The sequence below is a fragment of the Anopheles funestus genome, chromosome 3RL (genome assembly GCF_943734845.2).
Source record: "Anopheles funestus chromosome 3RL, idAnoFuneDA-416_04, whole genome shotgun sequence".
Classification (NCBI taxonomy): Eukaryota; Metazoa; Arthropoda; class Insecta; order Diptera; family Culicidae; genus Anopheles; species Anopheles funestus.
The window spans coordinates 2,069,358-2,093,732 of NC_064599.1; the positions used below are offsets into that span (position 1 = coordinate 2,069,358).

A 24,375-nucleotide genomic window follows, 5' to 3' on the forward strand; every position below is an offset into this window, starting at 1 on the left:
TCTAATTAGACGGAAGTGGTTCAATCCGCACCGGTTTGTTGATGTACAGCGCATACCCATTTATGCCATTCGTAGAGCATAAGACTTCGACCCCTCTTTCGAACGGTAGAATTCAGCTCCACCAGGTCGAACATAAACCGGTAAGCTAGGGCAAAACTTATCATAAAACTTGACTGTAACAGGCTGGTGGCCGGTGCAATTAATCTTTCCAATAGTTGCCTCTTTAAGCCGGGTACAGCGCGTTCCAATTTAAGCTTCTCAGTTTTTTTCTACAAATAAAACGACCATTACTAACACCCCACGAAGACGTTCCTCTGTGGCGTGCGTTTTTCTCAAGCTAAAATCAAAACCAGAGCACATACCGAGGTGATAAAATTAAAAAAGTTCTTGCTCTAATTTTAATTATGGTACCTATTTTGTTTTACGACCGCCGCCTAATTGTACGCTTTCTAGGAATGGTACCATCAGATCATGTGGTGCGTTTTATGGATTATGAAACCTTTTCACAGTGCAATGGTTGATTTAATATCGAAACCAAAAAAACACATTATTAAAGTTTTTTCTCTCTCTTTGCCGTTCTCAATCTCAATCTGCTCCAACGTTTCCATGTCTAATGTTCGCTTCATCTCCACCAACAGCCATTGGATCATCATTGATTTTAGACGCCGGCACTGATATATATTTTTTTCACATACCACCCAGCTCTAGTTTCATGCATTTGGACCTCGAACTCGTGTGTTTCAAGTTGCAATTAAAACGTCCGCTTTAACGAACAACCCAACTTGCAAAGAGCATGCGAGAAGACGACGCATTAGTATGCAACACACTCCTGTCATCCTCCCAGCGTGGTTCATACGCACGATTTAATAACTCGTCCACAACCGGTCACGTCATCCGCGGTTCCGAGAATGTGGCCCAGAAGGGCGGGCGCGATTAATCGCGCCAGAGAATGCGGGACGAATTTCGCGGGCAGCGCACGAGGTGCTACTGCTACGTACGAAATTCATGTACGATTATTGGATGTTGTTGGACAAATATGTTTGAAGTCAGTGCAAACAATGTGACATATTTCACACACAAATGTGTTTTGTCTGTCTACATGTTAAACATTTATTTGAATTGAATCAAGCAATTAGATTGAATTATCCGAAAATTGTGTGACGAGGTTTTGGTAAATGGACTGACACTACCAAATTCGTTTGTTTATTTTATATCGATATTGTCCCGTGTAAATGATGATAAAAAGAACCGTGGAAGGCAATGCCAGGCTTAAAATCAATAACACAATAAGGTATTCTAGAATTCTAGAAACATTGTCAACTTTCGATGATTGAGAGCAGCTGACAGAAAGGGTTTAATGCTAGGATTTGCTCCGTAAGAATTAAACCATTTCAATCGTTATACAGTTTTTATGTAGCTGACACTCTCGGGACTAAGTTGTGGCATGGATTTGCACGCCTAGAGTTATGCAAGAAATTTTCAAATCATTATTAATCTCAAATACATGCAATTGTCTCCAAGGTTCTTCAATTCACAAGACATACGTCTAACGTCCTTCTCAATTGAAATTCGCAATAAGTCTTGAATGTACTCTTTATTCTCCCAATATGGAATTTATACTTTCCATGTTTTGAGCATGCGCTTCATCATCCGTTTGAGTTCATATCGTTTGTCAAATCCGGTCATTTCATCCGGCCGTCTTACACCCGAACATCACATCAAACCTTCAAAACGTGATTGGAATTCGTATCCATCACCAACAAACCAGTTGACGACCTTGGCGGTTAGTTCAATTAGCATACCGTGAGTGAGTGTGTTTGTTGTGAAAACCCCCGTCTTAAGGGGTAGTGGTTCCTTATACAATGTCTGGCCGCCGGGTAAAGTACGGTAGATCCCGACCGTTGCATGATGAGAAAGCATTACACTTTTCCTACATCACACGGTACAGTGCGTACGCATGGATGCGAAACCAGCTTCAAAACGTACAGAACAGAACACACAAACCAATTATCAGCGAAAAAATTAATAAATAAAGAGCTTCGCCAATCTGCTCATAGATCACTAATTGAATGTAGCTTTGGAAGGTATCAAGATTGAAAGCGGAATACCTCAGAAATTTGATGAAGGTATCGGGCATGTTCTGCATCTCAATGTGAGCCCTGTGTGGCACGCGATGCATCGCAGTTCATGATTCTCCAACATTTTTTTTTGCTTCGGAACTATAGGTTCTGAATGCTATCTCAACCATGTCCGCAGGTGTATCTTGCTTAGGGTAATTCGCTGGATCCAATCTACCACCATTCCAGCATGGAAGACCAGCAAAGCAACGCAGCGAATGATTGATGGTGCTATCCGCTGTGATCTTCGATCTTATGCTTGCGTACACTGCCCTCTTGGTGAACTCCTCATCCCAATCCGCCCGGTTACGGTGATCTGACCTAGAGCTCTACACACACACAAAAAACCATCTTACCTTTAGAATCGCCACAACAAGCTGCAGTGGACCACCCTGGAGCACAATGGTGCTGATGGTGGTAGCGATCGTTGCACTCGCTCCAGTTGATGATCCTGCTGCCGGTGATGCTGATGCGGTGGCCATGTGCTGAGATGAAGTCATCGGTCCGAGCGTTTGAGCGAAATCTTCGTTCAGTTGCCGCTGCAGCTCATCGAGCGAGGTGAACTTCCCGTCTACACCCGGTGGCGTCTGCTCCATGGTTCGTTATCTGCTCGGAAGGCTTCCAAACTGCGCGACTCCACTGATGACTACAGTTTCCAAAAATTTCCAAACACCTCGATCAAAACTCTCGCTTTCGTGTGGTGCTTCCTTATCTTTTGTTTCACACACTACAGAACAATACAAAAATTCACCGCGAGAAGTGATTCGCACTCACATCGCATCCACTTTAGCACATGCACGGGTACTACTACAGTTGATGTAGTATGCAGGAAGAAGCTTACTATAAACTATCTCTTATCGGTTTGGTCGAAAATTAAAATTAAATCAAATGCAACTCTGCAAAAAAATAAAACATTAATAAAAAAAAATTACACTCTTAGACTACAACACACGCCACAACACAAAGGTCATAAGAAGAAGCACATATTGGTTTCTTTTTAATTCTCCCTGTACACAAGCTAAGCTAAAACACGCACGAACATTCGGACGGTGACACGGTTGCGCACGCGCATGTTAACGATCCGTCAGATCGCACCTCGAACTACGGAACATCCCGGGCGTCGTTTTTCCCTCGGAACACATTTGCGTTGAGTTGAAAATTGAGAAAACTAATCTTCTTTTCCATCTGCATATGCATGCTTTTTTTTTCGAACAACCGGCTGAGTGTTGTCGACGACGCCACAGGCGCTTCCACATTTCATTCACACTGGTCTTCCGTCTTCGAGTTGTGCGTAACTCTTCCGTTTTACCATAACAAGCATTTCAACAAAAGATCACTAAAATTGTGTGATCGAATTTTGAACTTATTGTACGATACTCATTCAACACTAATCCACCAAGCATCCAAATACGCACACAAACACGCGCTCTCTTATAAAATTCACTTTTGTGCACTCTACTGGATTATAATCAATGATTTGGCTATTCATATTTTCCTCAATACTCTGGAGATTCGCACAGCTTTAGAACTAGAGATGGGAATTATAACTCCTTAAGGCGAGTTAACTCTGAGTGAGTGACTCCAATAAGTGAATTAATTCTATGATTGACTCTTCGAAAAGGTATTTTAAATATGAAATAGATGACGGAGGGAACCTTTAAGACTCTTAAAGAGTCTAGGGGCTCTTTTTCAAATCAAAGAGTGATATGACCCGGCAATGAGTGAGTCAAAGGTCACCCCAAAGAGTCATGAGTCTCATTCAGTTTGCACATCACTATTTAGAACCATCACTTTCACTCGTTTCCAACTAGGATCCACACCCGGCACACCTTTACCTGTAGGCTATATGCTGGGTTTCAGCTTGATCTTTTTCCGTGGCGTTCAGGGCGATCTACACCAGTCGATTGCATCCGAGAGACTGTGTATCTCCCTTGTATTTCTTCGCGTGGAGAGCCACGCTTGGAGGGAGTTGTTGCGTGCGATCGTACATGTTTTTTTCTCTCCCCTTTTTTCGCTTCTCGCTCCTTCACGTTTTCTTTCGCGCCAGATCTTTTAACTCACAGCTCTCTCGATTGAGATGGTGGTGCTCACGAATGCGAAGTGTTTGAGAATGGAGATAAAACAACATTCTGGTGGTCAGTTGTGTTTTTATTCTCTTTTCTTGTTTTGAATTGAGTTTTTTCTTAATCCAAGCTGCTGTGGTTAACGGGTTGGAAAAGATTAATGTTAAATGGAAAGATTAAACATGAATGAAAAGATGAATTAAAATGTTTAAACACCCATCAAGATTAACTTTTTTATCAACAAGTTTAAATGGATGCATCTGTTCGAGTTTGAACGAGCAAACTGATTGCAAAGTAATATACTTTAACATTAATTACCGAAGTTCAAAGCAGACTTACAAGGAATCAATTAAAAATATTTTATTTATTTTTTTATAACTAATGTAGAGTGTAACTAATGTAGAATGATATTTAAATAGATAAAAAAATTCAAACCCGAAACAGCATCCCATTGTGATGTTTGAAGTGAAATTACTCTTGCATTGCATACTTTTAGGCGTTTTCCAAAAATGTTTTTTCATTGCAGTCTCAAAGGCGGAATATTTTAACTGAATACTTCTTGAAATTCAAATAATAAAATGCGTAGAGAACAAACCACACAAAGCAAAATACACTCACTGTCAACACATGCTATTTCATACGAGAAACATTTGTTTATTTCACGGCCAAAAACACAACAAATCAACATGCTTAACACAACCAAAACTTGCAAACTGTTACAAATGCTATTCTAGCTTATTTTAATTAAACACTCGAATGCCACACGCCATCATGCAAGCTTATTTCCTTTACGCCGCAGGAAACGTTTGATTCTTTTAGCTTCATAACACCTTTGCGCACAAATTCGTTCAATAAAACCTATCAAACTAACTAATTCTTGGTTCTCTCTGGCAAGCTACAGCTGCTGCAATACCGGCAAGCTATGGAATGGCTTTTTTAAACATCGAACATTGACCATCAGATTTCCTTCTTCAGAGACAACTCTTCACCGTATGCTTGGTGATGATGTTCTGATAGTAGTACGTTAGCCCGGAGATGTCCGCCGGACCCTTTACCGGCTCGAAACGGGTGGCATCCTCTACATCCAGCTTAACGCTACTGGTACTCACGTTACCGCTATCCTCGCTGGTCGGTGTCACCTGGGTGCTCTGGAGTTCCTTCCCAACTATATCAACGGCACTAACCGATGCCAACAGATTGTTGTTACGGATATCATTTTCAATCTGCTCCAGTTCCTCCGGTGTAAGGGAAAGAGCGAGATTCTCCCGTCGGTTGATCGAGTTTAGTGCGGAACTTGAGGCCGAGGAGCTCGTTACAATCGGACTAGTCTGGGAACACACCGTCGGTACCGTATCGTCCGAGTCGGGATGTGAATCAACACTGGCCGAACCGTGTGAGATACCCGCTGTTGGGAAACTGTGTTCCGACTCATCGAACGACAGATTCGCACTCGAAGTAATCACCACACCCGACAGCAGCTTGATCGACGGGTATGCTTCCGGGTCAGGATCTTCGGCTGAATCGTTTTCCAGCGAGCTTTGACGCTCGATCGACTCCACACCCCACCACGGTGATGCACGACACTCCGAAGCGGTATGGTAGGATGAGGACCTTGACTGTGGCGTACAGATACAATCCGAGGCCGTCACAAATGATCCATCATCGGTGGACTTCACACTCGAGCTCCAATCCTGAATGAGTTCCCAATCGGGAAGAAAGAACAAAAGAAAGCACTCATATAAATTATTCCTGTCCGGCGTTACGGAGCAAACCATCACTCACATCACTTTGATTTCCACTGTCGTTTCGTTTGCTGGTCACTTCCGGCGTTTCGGCACTTGTCAGTTCTTCTACCTCGTCGTCAAAACCACCCTGCACATCGCTTAGCACACTGTCCAGTGCTTCCGCCACCTGGGCTACCTCCGCCAAACGACTCGAGATCGCTTCACACGCCATTATGTTATCACTTTCGGTAATGACGTTCTCCGGACTGGCCATCCTGATTGGAAGACAATTGAACAACTGCGTTAAGCTAATTTCTGTCTAAATATACACGACAAATTGCCCGGCTAGCTAACTTTCAACTTCAACTAGAGTAGTATGGTCGCAAGGGCTGTAGCAAGATCGTTGATAGCGAGACGAACAACAACTGAGCAACGACATCCAAAACATGTGCCGGTGCTCACTGGTAAGATGCTGGGTTACATAAATTTTGGACCATGGGAGAATATAAATGCACAATTGGTTAAAATTACTAAGCCGGATGACTTCTAGAGATACAGCTAGCGGGTCAGATATCTCCGTCACAACTCTACCCTGTTGTACTGACTTCCTGGATGGCATGGACAGTCTACATTCGCTCGTCAATAATCGTCAAACTGTTCTACCGATCTCCGTTAAGCAGATTTTTAAGCCACTACTCCCATATGTGCAACTCAACTGTCTCACTGTCTCAACTCATTAGCTCTCAGGCGTACTCTTCCGTCCCAGGAAAGGTGCGACGTTTTATTAATAAATCACCGTCGCCTTGCACTATACTTACGCATCGAGCCGGTCGTCCAGGAGAAATGGTTCCCTCAGGCGCGTCTTGAGCAGACGTCCGAGCCGCACCATCCGACCGACCTCGAGCAGCAGACGCTCGCGTGTAGCGAGATACTTGCGCAGCCGTACCCGGCGCCTGCCCTGCTCGGTAATTTCACCAATTCGCAGTACACACTCGTGCAGTTCACGCAACTTCACGCACTGCTCCTCGACGCTCCGGTGAAAGACGGCCGATACACGCAGCCGCGTCATCTGTTCCTGGGCGACGGCCTGGAACGATCGCCAGGTGCGCTGCAGCGATTTGGTCATGGCGATGTTTTGTGACGTTTCGAGCTTGCACGATTGGCGGAGTGCAAGTGACGCGTTCAGTAGCTGACAGCCGTAGTTGTACGTGCCCTTGGCCGTCTCCTGGAGTGTTTGATGCTCATCTTTTTGAGCTTGGATTTCGCGCACAGTAGCACCGACGTGTGCGTGCGATCGCAACATCACCTGATGCAGATCACTCATCCACTTGACGGCGGTACGCGCGTCCTGTTCGTACTTGAAGATGTGCGTGATTTGGTCGAGCGTAAGCTTCTGCAGCTCGACACTGTCGGCGAAAATGCGCGAACGGGAACGGGTCGCATCGAGGATATCACGCACATTGCTGATATCCTCACTGTAGTCCACATCAATGTCTCGTCCGACTGCATCCTTCACCGGCATCAGCAGTACATCGCTAAGCTTTTCACCCTCCTTGATGATCTCTTTCTCCAACATTTCTACAAAAACGAAGCAAAGAAAAAAGTTATAGCATTTGTCCGAATCTTTTTCATCAGCTATCTTACCCAGCATTCGTTGATTTTCGTTAAGTTTCTGCAGATTGGTACTAGCCAGTGCGTAGTCCTCGACACGCTCGCCCATAATGAGCGATTGAAAAACTTCACTCGTCCGATCGAAGTACTCAGCCACTAGGCGAAAGAACCGCACCGACGTTATCAGAATATTTCTGCGCCGTTCCAATCGCTGGGCGAAACTACGACACACAAAATCCATCCACTCACGCTGCGATTGTAGGTCCCGGTAGGCTGGTGTATCCTTGCGACGCGGAAAGTGGTCGATCTTGTGCAGCAACTCAGCATAACAGCCATACGTCTGCCAACACTGTAACTCCAAGATCTCATGCTCCAGACGGAGTTGATCGGCCGTGCTTACGTCGTGACCAACCCTTAACTGGGCGTTCAGCATCGATTCAGCCGTAGTCAGAATCCAGCTAGTCACGTGTGAGACACCTTCCTCCAGTGTGGCTAACTCCTGCAACACTTCCACCGTCCGTTCCAGCTCCGTCCACGCCTGGTTCGTGGACGTTTGTTTGCGATCAAGTGTATTGAGCAACCGCTCGACCTGCGTCTTTCCATCGGTGAGGTCCTGCGGTACGGCTGACTTTGCACTGTGGAGATCGCTTAAGTGGGCCAGCAGCTTTTTACCTACGGATCGCCATCCGTGTACGCAGGTGGGCAAACGGAAACACACACAAAATGAAATGGAAAGCGGTATTATTTATTAAAGCTCAAGGTTTAAGTTTCAGACTTTCAATTTACAGTGGGTGCGTATTGCTCACATCCGATGGATGTATGCTTTATAAATCTCTGGATGGAGTATTTCTCCGCCCAATAAAAAAAACAGACAGTACAATTAGAAGACACCCCCCTTACTGAACGCCCAACCGTGGTGTGTATATAATTATATGATTTATAATTTTATCAGCCACTTTAACCTATTGCCATGCATTCAATTAACGTTACCACTCGCTTCCAGTTGCCTCCATTTGATTTAAACTGTTCCATCTGGATGGGGTGCGATTTATTGCAACCATTGTTTAAATTATTATTAAAGCCGAAAGAAAAGAAAACCAATTTTGGCTCTAACATTTCCCACTGGCCACACTTGGTAGAAAGCATAGTGGGATATTAAGTGTTTAGTGGACAAATTTCAATTATCTAACAAATATATACAACTTTAACAGTGATACGGGAACTTACGGAACTCGAAATAAATAATGTATTTATTATCTTTTCAAACATTTCCCATTAAACAAATTGTTTCAAATGCTCAACCTGTCCACAAAAGCGCCATTGTTCCCATTGTTCATGCTCGCATTACACTGGAACGGAATGGTCCTCACACGCAGGGTCAGAGTGACCATTAGCGTACAACCCACTGTTATGGAAATTCTTTATGCGCGAGCCCCACACGAAACTGACCCAGATCGAGGCACGGTTTGTGGCGGTTGTGTAAACTCAACTCTCCCGAGTTTGTTTTTTGAGGACGGCACGTCATTTGCTAAGTGGTCGTTTTATTTGATAGGGAAAGCAGAATTTCATGTGAACCGTTTCTAGAGCTGCAAACATTTATTGGAGCTAAAATCGCGGATCGTACTATAAGCATGGTCCCGTACCAGGGTACCAGGTGTTGGTTCGTACGGCCGATTACGGCAACCCTAATATTAACGATGTGCTAGAAAGCCCAACACTCTTCAACATCTGTATCCGAGTTACTTCATCACTGGCTGATGGGAGAGAGACACTCCTTTACGGAAGGAAAAGATGTCCGCACTGTCACATGTATGGCTGACTGCTAATAAGAGGCTGCCAGCCCAGGCAGGCCTCTCGAAACGAGCGGAAATGATAGATCATACGATCGATCGGTGCTTTCGCGCACAGCTGCTCACTTCCGGTGGGTACGGCCCCCTGTCATCAGTGACGCGAGAGAAATTAAGCCTTCATCGACGCATAGCATCGATTGTTCAATTAACCAAACATGGTCGCAGTCACGGAAGATCAGGGAAAGAGAATCAACAATGCTTTTCCCCAAGTTTTTGGTAAGCAATACGTGGAAGCCCTTTCGTGCCGGAGCACATATCAATCTTCACGATCGGCGTTCGGGAGAAACTTATGAATATACGTCGTTATTCCCTCATTCCTTCCTCCCAATAAAGCTGCTTACTCACGCAAACTTCAAACTCCGAACCAGTGATTCCGGTGTTGGGGAAGCAATGTTGAAGAAGGCAAAAAAACAGGGTCCTCAGTTCTGTAGACACTTACCGCCGTCCATCACGAGGGAGAGAAATTTTTGCACATCCACGTTAAGCTGCTGGCAAGATTTGAGGGCCGCCGTCGATTCGCTCGCTCGTACAGTACGGTTGTCTAGCAGGATGAGGTGCAGGTTTTCTAGGTCGCCCATGGCTTTGTCGTAGGATTTTCGAAATTCTTCGATACGCTGTCGGTGTTTGTTGCGAGTGGGCGGGCAAAGGCAGCAGCCAAAGGAGGAAGAGCATCAGATGACCCGATCGCACGAGATGAAAGTGGGAATGGAGAAAAAAAACACCAAAACAACAACAGTGTACATTAGTTAAACCACATGACAAAAGAACCATCAAATCGAACGGTCAAGTGGATGCTGAAACGAAACATACAAACACATACATGCACCGATATACATGTATATATTCAAAACCATATAAATATACACCCTCAGCGATTGTCAATAGAGTGAGAAGCTTTTTTATGATCCCTCGTTTGTGGCCGGATTGAAAATGGGAATTTTATCACCGATCGGGTGTTGGAGATTAAGTTTGCTTATGGATGGTGTTTGGGTGGGGAAGCGAAAACGCTCATTTGGTTGAAAGCGCGGTAGAAAGTTCTACGCAGGAAGAGACAGGAAGTCGGGCACATAATCTACACAAGAATCTTACTCAATTAGCATCGGAATGGTTGTATTAGAGGGCATTCAAATCTCTTCTTTAACGTTATTGGTTATTTAATTACTTGCTTAAAGATATAGGTTGAGTTCATTATGCAAGTTATGCAGCGTGGAAAAAAGAATATTGTAAACTTTAAAATACTTTACGATATTTCCTTAAATTATATTCTTATTAAACGACTTTTTTTGTTGTAAAAATTGTACACCGCTATCAAAATGCATTCTGGGAAAGTAGATGAATATTATAATCTTGTAAATATTATTATTTATTTTGACAAATTAACTTCAAGAAGGAATTAATTTATTTACCTCACGAGACTGTATCCACTGTTCATGATTGTACGCGATGATGCCGCCAAGTTCCTCCGGTAGTTCACTCGTGTCAAAATATTTCACCAAACGGGACTTTGAGATGATGGTTGGCTGAGAAGAGAAAATATACATTTGGTATAACACAACTACTGGTAATCAACAGATATAAAGTAAAATTCAATAACAACACTAGTCTTCATTAGCGAAACAAAAGAAGCGACGAAAGAGAAAAGTATAGATAATCACTCACAGATCGGAAGCGCATTATACATCTTCTTTGTTGTCCAATTGCTTCTACCCTTACCCTTAACTCCTCCTTAATACGCATCCTCCCTAATTATGTATGCGACAAAGTTTCTTTGCCGCGCGCGCTATGCTCTGCCTCGATGATCTTCTGCGTCCAAGCACGGATCAATTAACTGACACCCTCCTGTGTGTACCATTTTGCATAAAGGGAATAACCGTGTAAACCAACCTTAAAACCTAACGTAGAAAACAAAACTCTGCGTCTCCAGATGGGAATTGAACCCATATCTCCGGTTAAGCAGACCGGTGCCTTGGTCCATTAGGCCACTGAAGCACTGCAAAAGGGCAGGATCGATGGAGAAACAAAAGTCACCGTACGACCATTGTCGCATCCTCCGCGCAAAGCGTTATTTCACGAACGACCGAGAACAGTAAGAAGACTCATGGAACGAGCAATTTCAATCAAATTGCCCACCTATTCCATGCGCAGATTAGCACACATTAAAATTATTCACTTTTCTCCTCAAAAACACCACGTGCCTAATAGCTCGAACATTGCACAAACGACCATTGAACGATCGCTAATTTCCCTCAATCGATGGGCAATTATTTCGATTCGATCAAATATCGCTCCGCTGTTTTTTTGTTTGTTGTGTGCATGTGTTTTTTCTTTCGTCATTCTGTTTTGTTTATTTGCATCGTCTACACAAGAAATCGGTTACGAAATTTTGCAAACAAACGAACGTGCTGCGTCCGCTAAGTTGGAAAAAAAACTCACAAAAACTCACTTTCCGTTTCTGTTAAGCGTCTCTTTAGCAATGCAATTGCTTTCTCTCGCGCACTTGTTTGTTCTTCACAGGCAAAACGGAAAGCTCGTTCAAATGCAGGCAAACAGTGCCTCGTTTATTGATTGGCCCCTGGTACCAAAACCCAATCCTCGAACTCAAATGCAAGTGCCCAACAAAAATTGTGCAGCAACGGAAAATGACGGTAAGAAACCCAACAGCGACCCAATACTAACGGGGAGGCTCTTCGGTTGAGATGTGTACAGTTTCCCGTACCTGAAAGAGTCTGAAAACCTCCGAAGACCATTCAAGAGTCCCGCTTTGCTTTCCCGCAAAGCTTTTGTACGCAGAACGGGAGAAAGTGCAACGGATTTTGAGGGATGTTTACCCCCCCTATTTACGTTTTGTCGCTTTTGACGTACGAGCCAGTTCAATACTCAGCTACAACTGGGCGAGAAAAATCGGCTTGCGAGGAACCAATTTCCATCGCCGCAGGAAAGTCCGGGGAAGAGGTGTTGGAATCACGTCCATCGTTGAAGTAGTAATTGGTCTCATGTGGATAATAATGTGTATTGAAAGACAACAAACGAAGACAAAAGGGCAATTGACTGTCAGTGTGAGGTAGCACATATAGAAAGGTAATGTATTAAACAATGAAAGTATGCTACGGTGTAATCTGCAGATAAAACAATGACAGAAAATGATGATTTTTCTCCTTTCGTTTGCGGCACTACCCCCCACTAAGCCCCCTACTCCTCTCCTTCATTTTAACCCGCAAGCTAGCTAATCAATACTGACTGCGCTCCAGATTGGATTTGATACCCGTTCCTGCCGTGTAGCGACCAACGCCGTTACCATCTACAACACTTGGCTACTTCAGAAAGCTTGTGTTTTTGTGATGGTTTTATTGCGTTTTGTTGAGCAAAGGCACTTTAACGATCTTTAACTATATTCGCCTTCTGTCCTATATCTCGATTCCTCTGTATGGTGGTGCATATAGTAGCGCTCCCGGTCTTTACACGACAGGTCCGAGGATTAAATCCCATCCATATACGCGCATCGCTGGAGGGTGCATTACCACATAAAAAGAAGAGGAACCTTTAGGGGAGTAGCTGGTAATGCTGCTTAGCGAACTTTGTGGTTTGAACCATGACCTGAAAAAGCCAAAACCGTATCACCCACTATATGCTGAAACATTAATATTAATGTGCAAGCTATCATTAATTTATTCACTCTGTCAATCATGAAAACATGAAAACCCTTTTTTTGCCAGGGCTCAAATGCTTAACATACTTGAGATGGTTGAGTTCTATACTCTCATCGTTAACCTGCAAGGTTAGTGTTTTGAGCCACTACACCTTAATAGAGCCTCAAGATACAAAAACAAACACACTCCACGTAGTAATGGTAAGGAAAAAAACTACACCGCTGTGCACTTCACGCATTAGCTACTGTATGTAAATGCTGAAAAGGAAAAAGCTCTGCAACAGCTTATTATGCGACACTCGCGCAGCTGTCTGTCATATGAGCAGAATCGCATCGCTCCGGTGCAGGAATTTTTTTTACTGATTTAAGTTACCTAGTAACTGCGCACTGCAAAGGAAAGCTATGACGCCTTCGACACCCTTCCAGTATGTTAAGAAAGGGAAAAACCACCCCAAATCATCACGTACGAAACACCACACCCGGTTCCTCCCGCCATCCAGGTCAGAGTGCGAACGTGAAAGGGGGAAAAAATACACCCTAGAAGGGAAAATGGAAATTATCTACCCCACCCCACATCGTACGTGCGTGAGCCTTTGCGTCAATTGCAGAGCTAATGGAGAGGCCTAATTAGACTGACAGTTCCCCTTGTTTGTGGTGCTGGTGAAGCTCCAGCGGATAATCTGTACGACACCGTGGGTAAAAAGATATCCCAAAAGCGGAAACCGAGGCGTTGAAGACGACTACTCTAAATCGACAACTGCTCAATGAACAGCGAATGATAATGATGGGAGATGGAGGGCACTCTAATGTACTCCATATGCAATGCATTCTGTACACGTCCTGTATCTGTATGCCCTTTTGCGGCAGCTTATCGAAGTGCATTGCGTCCTTGGGTTTGAGTTGGGAACGTAAATGGCGCACGTGTTGATAGCACTGTTCCCAGAACCTGCTGCTAAGCTGTTCTCGTATACGACATGGGCATTCCATCCAACCAAAATTAGCCTTCCCCCATTCCAGTAGTACCCCCAGGTGGCTCCTGGTTTCGATAAGATATCCCACCTGGAACATTCGATAACGGGCCGATTGTACCAACCGGTGCAGTAATCTGCACAATCAGAGGCACAATTAATTACGTGCCCGCAATTCGAGGTACCTTTGCGACATTGAGTAGACATTGTTCGCATTACCACACAGTGCAATAGGAAAACAGTACCACACGCGCAAGAAGACCAAACGAACACTCTGGAAAATGGTGTGTAGCGAGCATTAAAGCGACCGGTTCCGTACAACCCGGGGGGGGCCACCGTAATTGCGTGTTCGCTAACCTCAGGTCATCGCGTCAGAACGACCGATAAGAATAGATCTTGTACCGCGATGATCGTTGACGATCGATGAAATCGAAAACATGGCGCACCAATGGTATCTAGCTTTCAATCGCCAAATAAACAAACCACACATCCTCACCACCATAGACACTTTGCCGACAGTGGGCCCTCGTATTATGTCATACAAGCGGACGCCCCCCGCGGGGCAAAGTAGTATCTCCTCATAGCTTTGCCTCGACACACCTGAGTTTCAGAGCACACTGGCTGAATATGTCGCACCAGAGCTATTGTACAGATACGTAGAGTTCAATGTCACACAAAGCTTGGCGTGAGGTTGTTCGTGCGGGAGCTTGCCCACCTGCACCTGAGATGTTCTGAGTGGAGCACACTGGAGCAACAAGCGTGTGGCCAGTTGATGATAACGCTATCTTTACGATGCTTGCAAAAGATCGCACACCATTTTGACAACTACACGTCGCGAAATGGGTTTATAATTGCCGACACAGTCCGTCGCCCCTCACCTAGATCTCTCTGCAAACGCATGCAATCAATCACATACGATCGGTCACTTTTCGATTCTTCAATGTCCACCAATAGCAATAATGCCACCCTTGTTATGGTGTAAGATACCGCGGGTACGTTGTTTTGAAGATTTTCCGAAAGAGAGATGTGGAGCTGTCGAACAGAATCGATCTACCTACCTCACCCTTGCGATGCTGCCGGGCACAATTTTCCACCCGATTTTTGTCCCAGAAGGCGTCCGGACGTATGACGAGAAAACTGTTCATCTGTTCACTCAGCAGCTGCTGGACGTGCCGTATGTACTGACGGGTTGAGCGCCACGAACATTTTTGAGCGTCAAGAATAATCGCCAATCCACTACTGACCGTATCGGGACTGGGGGGGGAAAACGGGAAACAATAATCAGTGCATTGGGGTGTTGACTAGTCTAATGTCCTCAACTACTGGGGAATGCCTACCTTAAGCTGGTCAGCAGATACTTGACCGTCGTCTCCAGGAATCCTTTCATCCAGGGCAGGTTGTCGTAGAACGGTACCGGTATGACTACTAGAGGATGTCCATCACGATCCCGTCCGCCCGGCATGTACGCCGTCTGCGTGTTGAGCGCATTCAGTACGTCCGCCTCCATGGTGCTACCGACGCCAGGGTTCGTCAAGTTGCCGCTTTCACCTTAGCCCTGGTAGTTAAACGTTCACAATAATTCCACTAGCGCACGCGTCCACCGTATACCAAAACACCTAACCAAACACTGTCACTTTCTGAGCCCGTGTGCACAACCAGCCCTTGAGCTGGAGTCTAATGCTGGACCTCCAACAACATAACCCCCACTCGCACACCGTGAAACATGATCGCGTTGCGTTTCTCTTACTGCATTCTTCGAAATACACATTCCACTCGATTCTCCTACGCAGCACCACGTTCACGTTCGTTCTCTCCAGTCGTCGCCCAGGAGAAGCTTTCAAATCGCAACACCGTAGGGTAGGGTCGCCATCACGGCGGAGCCACTGATGGAACGGCGGGAGCTTTGGAGAGATCCGTTATGTTGCAAATCACTGGCACGCTAAAGCTGCCAATGGTTTGTGGTCGTATGTAGATGATTTCACTATGCTGTTGCTGTTGTACATGCTGTGGAGAGGCGTTTTTTTTTCGCTGTTGTCACTGCTGTTTTATTTCTCCTTCACTATGTCGCCGGAACGGAACAGTTCACGCTATTGTTGTGGAGCTCGCGCTGCACATTCTTGTTTGTCACCATGCTACAGCTATGTCAACACACTGCAAACGAAAACAAAACGAGACACGCTGTGAATTATGTTGTTTTGCCTCTGCTCAGCTCTTGGTCGTTTGTGGCAAGACAACCACCATCCACCTGATCGTTCACTTCCAAAACCCCCTTTAACAGATATTCAATAAAACTATCCTTCGTCTACATTTTGCCATCGCAAGAGCCCACTTATGATTTCGACTCGTATTACAGACGCTTCACCAACCTGACCGTGATCGATCGTCGATTTCCTGAGGGACCCATCCAATCCCATAGTGGATAGTTCTTTCCCTTACACGCACGGGGGGGTTTTCTTTATTTTATTTTTTGTTGTAATCTGCCTTCGTTTCACTCGCTTCGCTCGCTTCCTGTTTTTAGGTCATGCATGCAGAAACATTCTGTTTGGTTGCTGTAACTCCGTGCGGAGAGAGAGAGGAAACCATGTACGGACAGTCGAATTTCCCACCGGGGGCACCGTTGCAAAAACCTGAAAATTAAACCCAAGCGAAAGGAAGGCAAAATACGGTGCGGTAAATTTGCCCCGTTGTCATGGTAACCGGCTTTTGCAAAGCTGTGGTATGGGTGCGAACGACAGAGGCATTTAATTATAGCCAAATGTGAAAATTCTACCCAACGATGTGGAGGATATGTGTAATTGAGATTTTGTTGTTGTCTTGTGTCTCCCGAACGATAACTTTCTCTTTCAGTGACCGTGCTTATTATTAAACGGTTTATTATCTGTTGCTGAAAACAGTCAACACTCAGCCCAAAATCTATTTCGAATCGTACATAGAAAATTATTGTTTAATTTATTCAATCATAAAATATAGCCCCTAACAGTGAAACCCGTTACGGCGGATATCTCCATGACGCGGTTTCCTCCCAGTCTCTACTAACTTCCCGCGGATACAACCGCTGTTTTTGCGTACTGCAAAACTTCGCTTTGCTTGCAAAAACACGATCACATCCATCGTACAACCGCGATGAAAGAACCGTTCGCCGGACGTCAATTCTTAGCTTTCAAGCCCAACCCTACATCGACATTGACTTCCGCGGCAAGTGCAATCACATCGTGGAACTTATTACCCGCGATCCCAAAGCCCACCGAGACACGGACGTAAAAGTGTGCGGTACGTGAGGCACCTGCCCATCTGTAACCCTATCGTATGCCTACCATATCAAGAATTGCATTGTACACCTCTTGCAGTTAAGATTGGTTGGAAAGGAAAAAGGGAGAAATTCATTATTCCTCTTTCACCGACGGGAAAAGTATGTCAGTGCTCTGTGTGCGGACTTCCTGGACACTGTCGTCATACCGGGATACAGATACTGTGCACACCGACGACTTTTCGAGAATTCATAAATCAATCGAATTTTCATGAAAAGATGAAGAAGGTGCAAAATTATCCCTAAAAGTCCCTTTTCCTTCTTGAATCCTACTGCGTTTCGTTGTTGGAAAGACAGATTCAAAATTGAATACTGTGTGTCCTCAATCTGCCACTTATGGTACGAGACCTCTGTACCCCGATCGTGCTTCTTCTGCCAATCGTATTAATTTATCATACATTAAAATAAGTCATTCGCAGTGGTGTAAAAGCTGTCCTTCCACACCGGGCACACCCCGGAGTTGTATGATGACTAGCCCGTTTTTTTTTTGGGGGGAACATAAAAGAAATCTTGAAAGTTCATCTCCTCGACCTCGTTCAGCGATGCATTCGAAGGGTGCCATCCCTTGCCAATGGAATGCCTGGTGACACCATCATCAACCTTAACAAAACATTCCAATAACGACGATGGCGGCTTCGCATTCCGGCGTCGGGCCCATTCGCAATCGCACGACTCCGCACACCGGAGCTCTCCAGTGTGGTTAAAATATACCTTATGAAACATATCGATTGTAGCGAGCCACGAATGCAAATTGTGAATCACGTCAACGAGAAACATGATCATTTATGTTCACCCGAAAATCCGAAAATGGTCATATTCATATGGTTTTTGTTGTGGAGGACGTAAAAGTCCTCTACTCAGCTTCGGTATTTTCATTCCCAACAATCAGGCACCATACCGTTACATCCAAGATGTCCAAGAGTCTTCAACAGTCGTCTGATGCCTACCTTCCGTCTTTGCACTTTATGCAAATGAGCGAACTTGCATTAGAGGTCTCGGACAGCAGCAGCACACGCATCTTAGGGAAATGTGTGTTTGCTTTCGACATTGACACCACCAACGGAAAGGCTCTTCGCACCCTTAAGTAATGCTTACACTGCAATCCAACGGGCTTTAACGATATGTCCGAACCGTGCAGGCGCATTTCAGTGTCAGATTACGTGACAACGTGTCTGCGCTAAAGCCAAACGTTAAGTGGATACGCCTCGGCGGAACCCGAATCAGAACCCGTTGACCATCGAAAAACATTTCCATTCTAAATGTAACACGTTGATCAATTCCCTCAATATAAACAATACACTTATTGATACTGCCACCGTCTATAGGATATTTCTTCTTATTCCATGAACTTTGTCATTCAAAGATGGCTTTCACAGTGTCCTCTTTCCCAGAGCGAAGAATAGTCAGTTATCTTTCTTCAAGCTCTGTCAACGCCATTAAAACAAACGAAACCATTTTGGACGATGTTTTGCGTCTAACAGTGTTATCAAATTGTTTTGATGTTCTGTTTCTTTCTGCTGCCTTCAACAGCACGATTCAAACCCGAAAGCTAAGTGTTGAGAGCTTCCATGGGTCGTTTTTATCTCTGACTCTGGCGCAACGTTTAGACAAACGATAAACAAACGAATTTCAACACCATTTTCTGTGTCATTGTTATCATGTACTGTGTTTAGCTTGGTATAGGTTAATTGGAAGAACAGACAGGTCTAAGAGTAGTTTTCTAAAAGTTAGGATGCAATCTGATAATGAAGAAGGAGGTGTACTTTTGAGTCTAAGCTAGTGAGAAAATGGTCCGTCATTACATCCAATCAGCTTGTTCTTAGGATGTTGATGTGTGAAATGGGTTTATAATCCTCTTAAAATTTTTCCTCAACCTTCAAATATAACTCCAGTGCGGTAACTCTCATATCAAATGAAGCCATCTAATGGAACGCCCACCCTCCGTTCAGCATTCTGTATCACTGGACGATCTCCCCGCACAGGTGATCCTCCTGATAACGTACACTTCGGAGTCACCATATCGAAAGGAAGCGTCCCGCTGTGGTCAGTGAAATGTGATGAAGAGAACTAGACCACATTTCATTATGCTTCCTCGATTTTTTTTTTTGCGCTGTGTAACTTTTCTGCGCTCTTTTGATTCCTGGCTTTGGTCAAACGCCAAACGTGGACAGAAGCGTGTGCCACATTAAAGAACGGATGGACGTGGTCAGAAACAGGTTAAACAACCTGATGGCTGGTTATGCGGCATGTTATCTCAATGCTCGACGGTGACGCTGCTGCTGATGACGCTCCACTTTGATCGTAACTGTAAAAACCTGTACAACTTCTTGACAACGTTAGCACGTCGGGAGTACACAAAGCCCCTGAAACTCCGGCAAGACAAGAAGAACAATGCAAACCGAAAGGGTACGTCCAGCACATTGTTCGAAGGAACAGTAATTAATTCTTCATCGTATTTCGGTGTAAGTGTGGCAATACACGCGATCGTGTGAGAGATAGCAGTTGGGTAAGGAGCTATGGATCCCCTGGAAAAGCTTCGTCGGGAGTAGAGTCTTCAAAAAGACGGAACAGTCTCCTCTGACCATATATCCATTATTGTTTCCACGTTTGTGTCGAATGGAGTAACCCAACGAGAGAACAGCTAGTCAAATAATGTTTCTGTCTGCGGTTATGATCGTTTGGAAGGCTTCTCGAAACTCCAATAGAATCACCTCACTTTGATAGCGTTTCCATTGAGAGATCGCAGTCTGCAGGAGATGGCGTTTGGGCGATTATGCTAAAATTCGATCCTCTACAACCGCCCGATGATCGATGGGAAAATCGTGTCTGCACAGTCTACACGCCATCTCGGCGAAGTTAATTTTATGCTAAACATAATCATTTCCCTTCAGAATTTTTTTTTCTTTTTGATTTCTCTACAGAAGCAATGGGAAGATTGCACCGCTTGCCTTCTAAAACCCATTGGGATTAGCAGAACTCACTTGTTCTCGGTTATGGCACGCCATTTCTCTCGAAACGCATTAATTGTAGAAAGTTTGCGTTCGGTTCCTGCATCTTCAAAGTTGACCTCAAACTCCGCCCGGCCTGGAGAACTCTAACGAGATCGAATTTGCATTCCTGCTTAAAGGTACGAACGGTTCGCGAAGGACCGCTGGTGGTGCGACCTCAAACCTAACGGTCAATGATCGCGCGCGTTCCACCACGATAAGGCGCTCTCTTTCCTCTGCAACCGGTTTATCAAATTAGCCACGCCTGTCACTGCAAACACCCCCAGCCGGTTCGCTATCTTGCGTTCAGCCGGTCTGTACGATCTCGGGCCATGGATCTGCGATCTTATTTTACGATCGGTGTCGGGAATGCAAAGGCATTGAAAAAAAAAAAACAAACGTGAATGGTAGAGACATAGACGTGAGTGTTGAGGAAGGGATAAAACTGCAACTCAAATTCTGAAATGGAGCAATCTAAGGCGCACCCGGTCTTGACGGAATAAATTCACACACTCCATAACACAGTCACACTTACACATCAGCAAACACAACAGAACACCAGGGTTTGACACGCATCGATCACTTACAGTATGCCACAAGTCGCGAAGGCACTCCCTAAACCGTACAGGAATTTATTGGATCAAAGTTGAGCTCACGTACCGAGTACCGAGGTTATAAACCGCATCGTGATCGTACAATCTCGAGTCCTCAACTACGCGCAATTTAGCTGCGCAAACACCGTACACCTTTTGCACCACACGAAATAAAGTGCCGCGATCGAGTTATAAAACTACGATCATCACGAGACATCACGTCACGCGACCGTTGGAGATCGCGGTTGGCGAACTTTTGTTTTGAGTGGAGCAATGCGTGCAACTCGCAAGCCAGCGCCATTCGATCTCCGAATGAAAGAGCATCCATTGCAATGACTAGCTGTCTCTTGCGCACTCTCTGAACGATCGCGCTCCGTCGCGAGAGTCTCTGGAGTTATGGTGCGTGAGTGCCTGGATTGGCTTTAACCTGAGCCCAATTTCTCTGAAACCTGTTTTGCTACTTACCTACCTTTCGAATTTTGTTTCCACTAATGGATAAATGAGGGAGAAAAAAAAGAGAGACACAAAGTACGACCTTGCAGACAGCAAGGATGTCCAGCAGATGACACGTGAACCGGAGATCGTGCCGCACCTGCTCAAGGACGTTAACGGTTTTCTGTAGTTATTGCAACTGGCGCTAAAAAATAGTTCAAGCTGCAAAACAAAGGTAGAAACAACACACCTTTCATTTAGGAGGTTTGATCACATAACAACATTTATTCGACAGCCAACGAACAACACTTTAGTTCCAGCCGAAGAAGTTCTGGAAGCGGGTGATGATCTGATCAACGTCGACGCCGAAGGCGCGCAGCTGAGCGGAGAAACGGGTGACATCCGGGTCCGTAAGGAGACGGGTGAAACCGGCACGACGGGCCTGGGTCATGCGGTACAGCTCTCCGAACTCGCTGGCCGGGTTGGCGATGAAGGTGCGGGCCAGAGCCTCAGCGCCCTCCAGATCGGTGACGGCGCGGATCTCGTCCATCATGGCGGTCCACGAGCGGGAGGCCGGCGACTTGGCGTTGACCGAGCGGGTGATCGGGGTCAGACCGAGCATGGCGGCAATGCCGTTCAGGTAGTCGCGGATGCTAACGCCACGGACCTCCGTCCAGGCGCTGATCTCCTGCAGCTCCGGGGTGCCGATCAGCACACGCCAGGCAGCATCGGTCTCGTCCGACTGTAGGAAGCTCCAGATCTCACCAACCTGAGCGTCGGTCTGCACGTAGCGTTCGTAGATCGTGCGCACCTCATCCATGTTCAGGAAGGGGAGCAGCTGATCAACCTCAGCGCGCAGGTTCTGCCCGAAGGCAGCACCGAACAGGGCCAGCAGGATCAAGAATTTCTACCGAAAGGAAGTCTTGTTAAACTTAATGCACAGATAGCATTGTTTACCTTTGCTTACCATTTTGTTAGGCAACCGACTACTCTGAATGCAAGCGCAAATGAAAGGTGACGCTAGGATAGGCAAACCTCCTTTTTATACCTGACCCGATCGTATCCCTCCTATGCGACGCTTGGTGATAAGAACGTTTACAGAGAACGCTACCGTATTGCAATATTGCCGATAACATCATGTTACGATAACCGACGACAAGTGGGCCCGGTTGGTCTATTGAATTACACGAAGCAAAAAAACAAACAAAACAAGAATCAATCGAAAAGCAAACAAGAGAAATCCATTCACCTGTTTGGTTATTAGCAGCAGGACGACATTGGTTGACCGTTCGATGAATTTGTTGTTTGTTGTTTTTGTCAATTGCACCTATTTGAATTGTATTTTGCACACAGCGTTTCGCAATTCGTCTTAATTATGTATTCATAAAGATGAAACCAACGCGCACGCACTTTACACGCACTGTTGCCACCAGGGTAGCGTGGCCGAGCGGTCTAAGGCGCTGGTTTAAGGCACCAGTCACTTGGGTGGCGTGGGTTCGAATCCCACCGCTGCCAAATGCCAAATATTTTTGATCCTACTGACAAGTGTCCACATGTAAAATTTGGAACATTTACTGAACAAATTCATTATCGGAAAATGCAGATCACTACTTTGGCGTTCGGTATACAAAAATATTACTGCCCGATTTGTGTAAGAGTTTTAAGCGATCTTAAGTTTTCCCTAGAATTTTGAGTCTGTGTGTAAAGGGTTGCTTGTTTTGTAACTAATTTTAGGTCCGGTTGTCATAATATATGTTATAATATGAAATATTTTCATCACTCTTTAAAACCCTAAGCAAACGTCCCGTTCGCTTTCTCCAGAGTTTTTTTTCTATCGGTTCATACGTCCCCGTTAACCTTGGACTTTACGTGAAACTGATTGCATGTATCGGGTGCAGTGATATGACGTAGATGCGCTCTGATTAATCGAATAAGCTAATGTATTAATCCGTGAGCCGATTAAAGACCTCCCTGGAGATGTCGTCAAAGGTAACGATGTACTGTATTGCGGTAATGGTTGGTGTAACAACCAAACCTGCGATAGCGTACCGATATGATTGATGGGCACAGCAGTAGGATAACCAAGACCTCACACAAGTAGCATGTCCAACAGCAACACCTATGAAGCTCACAAAGCACGGATTGATATCGTTACATATCAACGTAATCGACAACCGCGATCGTTGTAACCAGTAACCTTATCAGTAACCAAAGCGTGGTATATATACTGCTCCGTGTGCAGCAGTCATTCAGATTCAGTTGACACCCGAGTTCTTCCAGAAACTGTGCGAAAATGAAATTCTTCATCCTGCTGGCCCTGTTCGGTGCTGCCTTCGGGCAGAACCTGCGCGCTGAAGTTGATCAGCTGCTCCCCTTCCTGAACATGGATGAGGTGCGCACGATCTACGAACGCTACGTGCAGACCGACGCTCAGGTTGGTGAGATCTGGAGCTTCCTACAGTCGGACGAAACCGATGCTGCCTGGCGTGTGCTGATCGGCACCCCGGAGCTGCAGGAGATCAGCGCCTGGACGGAGGTCCGTGGCGTTAGCATCCGCGACTACCTGAACGGCATTGCCGCCATGCTCGGTCTGACCCCGATCACCCGCTCGGTCAACGCCAAGTCGCCGGCCTCCCGCTCGTGGACCGCCATGATGGACGAGATCCGCGCCGTCACCGATCTGGAGGGCGCTGAGGCTCTGGCCCGCACCTTCATCGCCAACCCGGCTAGCGAGTTCGGAGAGCTGTACCGCATGACCCAGGCTCGTCGTGCCGGCTTCACTCGTCTCCTTACGGACCCGGATGTCACCCGTTTCTCCGCTCAGCTGCGCGCCTTCGGCGTCGACGTTGATCAGATCATCACCCGCTTCCAAAACTTCTTCGGCTGGAACTAAGACACACGATTACCGGACATCTACTTGGATGAAATAAATGTAATAGAATTTGATACAAAAGTTCCTCCTCAATGCGTTCATTATTTTCATTTCGTTCCCTCGCCTTTTTGGGGGCGCTCCGCTACGCGCATGTAAACAAACAGTCGGTTTGACAGCTGGTCGTCGTCGGAATCAGACCCGATGC

The 24,375-nt window shown here is 45.6% G+C and overlaps 4 protein-coding genes and 1 non-coding gene across 8 annotated transcripts in view; 2 read left to right on the forward strand and 3 right to left on the reverse strand.

Moving 5' to 3' along the window:
* Window positions 1–4,143, reverse strand: part of LOC125771125 (titin) — a 41,999-nt gene extending 37,856 nt beyond the window's left edge. Inside the window, 2 exon segments of the mRNA XM_049441451.1 lie at window positions 2,474–3,013; window positions 3,953–4,143. Coding sequence (XP_049297408.1) covers window positions 2,474–2,713 — 240 coding nt within the window. The 5' untranslated portion in view covers window positions 2,714–3,013; window positions 3,953–4,143.
* A 670-nt stretch (window positions 4,144–4,813) lies between these two features.
* LOC125771140 (SEC14 domain and spectrin repeat-containing protein 1-B) lies at window positions 4,814–21,112 on the reverse strand. Of its 4 annotated transcripts, none has more exons than XM_049441512.1 (9): window positions 20,934–21,112; window positions 15,317–16,130; window positions 15,038–15,233; window positions 10,772–10,885; window positions 9,805–9,979; window positions 7,549–8,187; window positions 6,723–7,482; window positions 5,963–6,179; window positions 4,814–5,871 (listed from the first exon to the last, which is right to left on the reverse strand). In XM_049441512.1, the coding sequence occupies exons 2-9, from the start codon at window positions 15,484–15,486 to the stop codon at window positions 5,152–5,154; spliced, it is 2,991 nt and encodes a 996-aa protein (XP_049297469.1). In that variant the 5' UTR covers window positions 15,487–16,130; window positions 20,934–21,112; the 3' UTR covers window positions 4,814–5,151. The 4 variants fall into 4 exon arrangements, with proteins under 4 accessions (XP_049297469.1, XP_049297468.1, XP_049297467.1 ...); XM_049441511.1 differs by having other exon boundaries at window positions 20,861–21,112; XM_049441510.1 differs by having other exon boundaries at window positions 20,809–21,112.
* Window positions 21,113–21,534: 422 nt separating this feature from the next.
* LOC125771201 (protein G12-like) lies at window positions 21,535–22,361 on the reverse strand. The gene is made up of 2 exons (XM_049441597.1): window positions 22,266–22,361; window positions 21,535–22,205 (listed from the first exon to the last, which is right to left on the reverse strand). Exons 1-2 carry the CDS (start codon window positions 22,266–22,268, stop codon window positions 21,609–21,611), a joined length of 600 nt encoding a protein of 199 aa, XP_049297554.1. The 5' UTR covers window positions 22,269–22,361; the 3' UTR covers window positions 21,535–21,608.
* Window positions 22,362–22,731: 370 nt separating this feature from the next.
* Trnal-aag (transfer RNA leucine (anticodon AAG)) lies at window positions 22,732–22,813 on the forward strand. Its single transcript has one exon. It is a non-coding gene; the product is annotated as a tRNA-Leu (tRNA).
* A 723-nt stretch (window positions 22,814–23,536) lies between these two features.
* LOC125771202 (protein G12-like) lies at window positions 23,537–24,271 on the forward strand. The gene has a single exon (XM_049441598.1). It carries the CDS (start codon window positions 23,592–23,594, stop codon window positions 24,189–24,191), a length of 600 nt encoding a protein of 199 aa, XP_049297555.1. The 5' UTR covers window positions 23,537–23,591; the 3' UTR covers window positions 24,192–24,271.
* The last annotated feature ends 104 nt before the right edge of the window (window positions 24,272–24,375 follow it).